General features: G+C 44.0%; 1 protein-coding gene across 1 annotated transcript in view; it reads left to right on the plus strand.

Annotated features, from left to right (window-relative positions):
• The first annotated feature begins 429 nt into the window (after positions 1–429).
• nr2e1 (nuclear receptor subfamily 2, group E, member 1) overlaps positions 430–1,340 on the plus strand; it is an 8,454-nt gene continuing 7,543 nt past the window's right edge. Inside the window, exon 1 of the mRNA XM_032543011.1 lies at positions 430–1,035. Within this exon, the coding sequence (XP_032398902.1) occupies positions 975–1,035 (61 nt within the window). The 5' untranslated portion in view covers positions 430–974. The remainder of the gene's footprint in view (positions 1,036–1,340) is intronic.

Below are 1,340 nucleotides of genomic sequence, written 5' to 3' on the forward strand. Positions count from 1 at the left end.
ATAACCTCTTAGTGGTCTAACAGCATACCTCTGCGTCATGACTGCAAGTTCTCTGCAGCACCGTCTTCAATTCAGCTCAATTTGATGCATTTTTATAATTTCCAATATGTTATGTAATATTTTGAATTGCATTCTTAGACAATGTTTGTAATGCGATTATTCAATCTTTTAGTTGGTTATGGTAAGACACGCAGCCTCAATAAATGATGAATGAAAATGAATTAAGAGCTAAAACAAATCTAAATGTTGCAGAAAACATGCGTGCAACACGTGTTTTTTTTCTTCTTCTTTTTCTTGCAGTGTTTCTTGATCCATGAGCAAGGCACTTCACATCACTTACACACACGTTCACACGATCACTCACATACACACTCCCTCACACGCCAGTGACGTCATGCTGGAGTTTGGAGTAGAAAGCCAAGTGGATAAAGGAAGTGGAGATCTCCACCCTCCAGCCTCCCCCTGACACTTCTCATAAATATTACCAAGGCTTATTTGAGGAACTCGCACCACAAAGTCACATCGGGTCCTGGTTTTAACAAGCTTTCACCTGTCAGAATATCCGAAATTAGATTTTTCTGTTTTCCCACCGCTTTGGCACCGTCAGATGCGCTCCAGGCAGTGTATTTCCAACTCGAACTTTATGCACCGGCTGTTGCTCCCTGAGTTGGAGGGCTGCTGTCGCAGTTAACCGGTCCGCTGCAGTCCGGTTCTCCTGCCGTACAGGGACCCTGCATATCGGAGACCAGCATTGTCTCACACAATGTACAATCGTGTGTCTTAATTTGGGTTTGTCTACCGGAGATCTACTCTGTCAAGTTGGACGACTCGGATCATTGACTTGCCGATCTCATCGCCGCTAGAGACTTGAAGGAAAGTGCAACTGGTAACGAGTTTGATCGTTTTTGCCAGCGAGGATAAGAAGAAAAACAGGAGAGTATCCATTCTCAACTTTGTTATTAAGTCGAGAGTCCATGATGAGCAAACCCGCCGGATCAACAAGTGGATGTCTGGATATTCTGAATGTCAAATCAAGTAAGTGTTCCCTTTCCTGATGCTTGTGGATAACACAAGTGGCCCGGTGTGTTAGAATAAGTGCTCTATGGGTTTTTCTCTGACATGGAGTGTAAACGTGAACACAAACCTGCTACACGCTTATTTCTATTCCTCATGTCATCCGAGCATCACTACAACAGTTAAGTCAGTTCATTCCTCGTGGTCTTATACGAGTAGTGATCCGTGGGAAATAGCTGTTCTTTTTCCGAGTAGCCATACACACACACAGACACAGACACAGACACAGACACACACACACACACACACACACACTCTCACACACA

The sequence above is a fragment of the Etheostoma spectabile genome, chromosome 18 (genome assembly GCF_008692095.1).
Source record: "Etheostoma spectabile isolate EspeVRDwgs_2016 chromosome 18, UIUC_Espe_1.0, whole genome shotgun sequence".
Classification (NCBI taxonomy): Eukaryota; Metazoa; Chordata; class Actinopteri; order Perciformes; family Percidae; genus Etheostoma; species Etheostoma spectabile.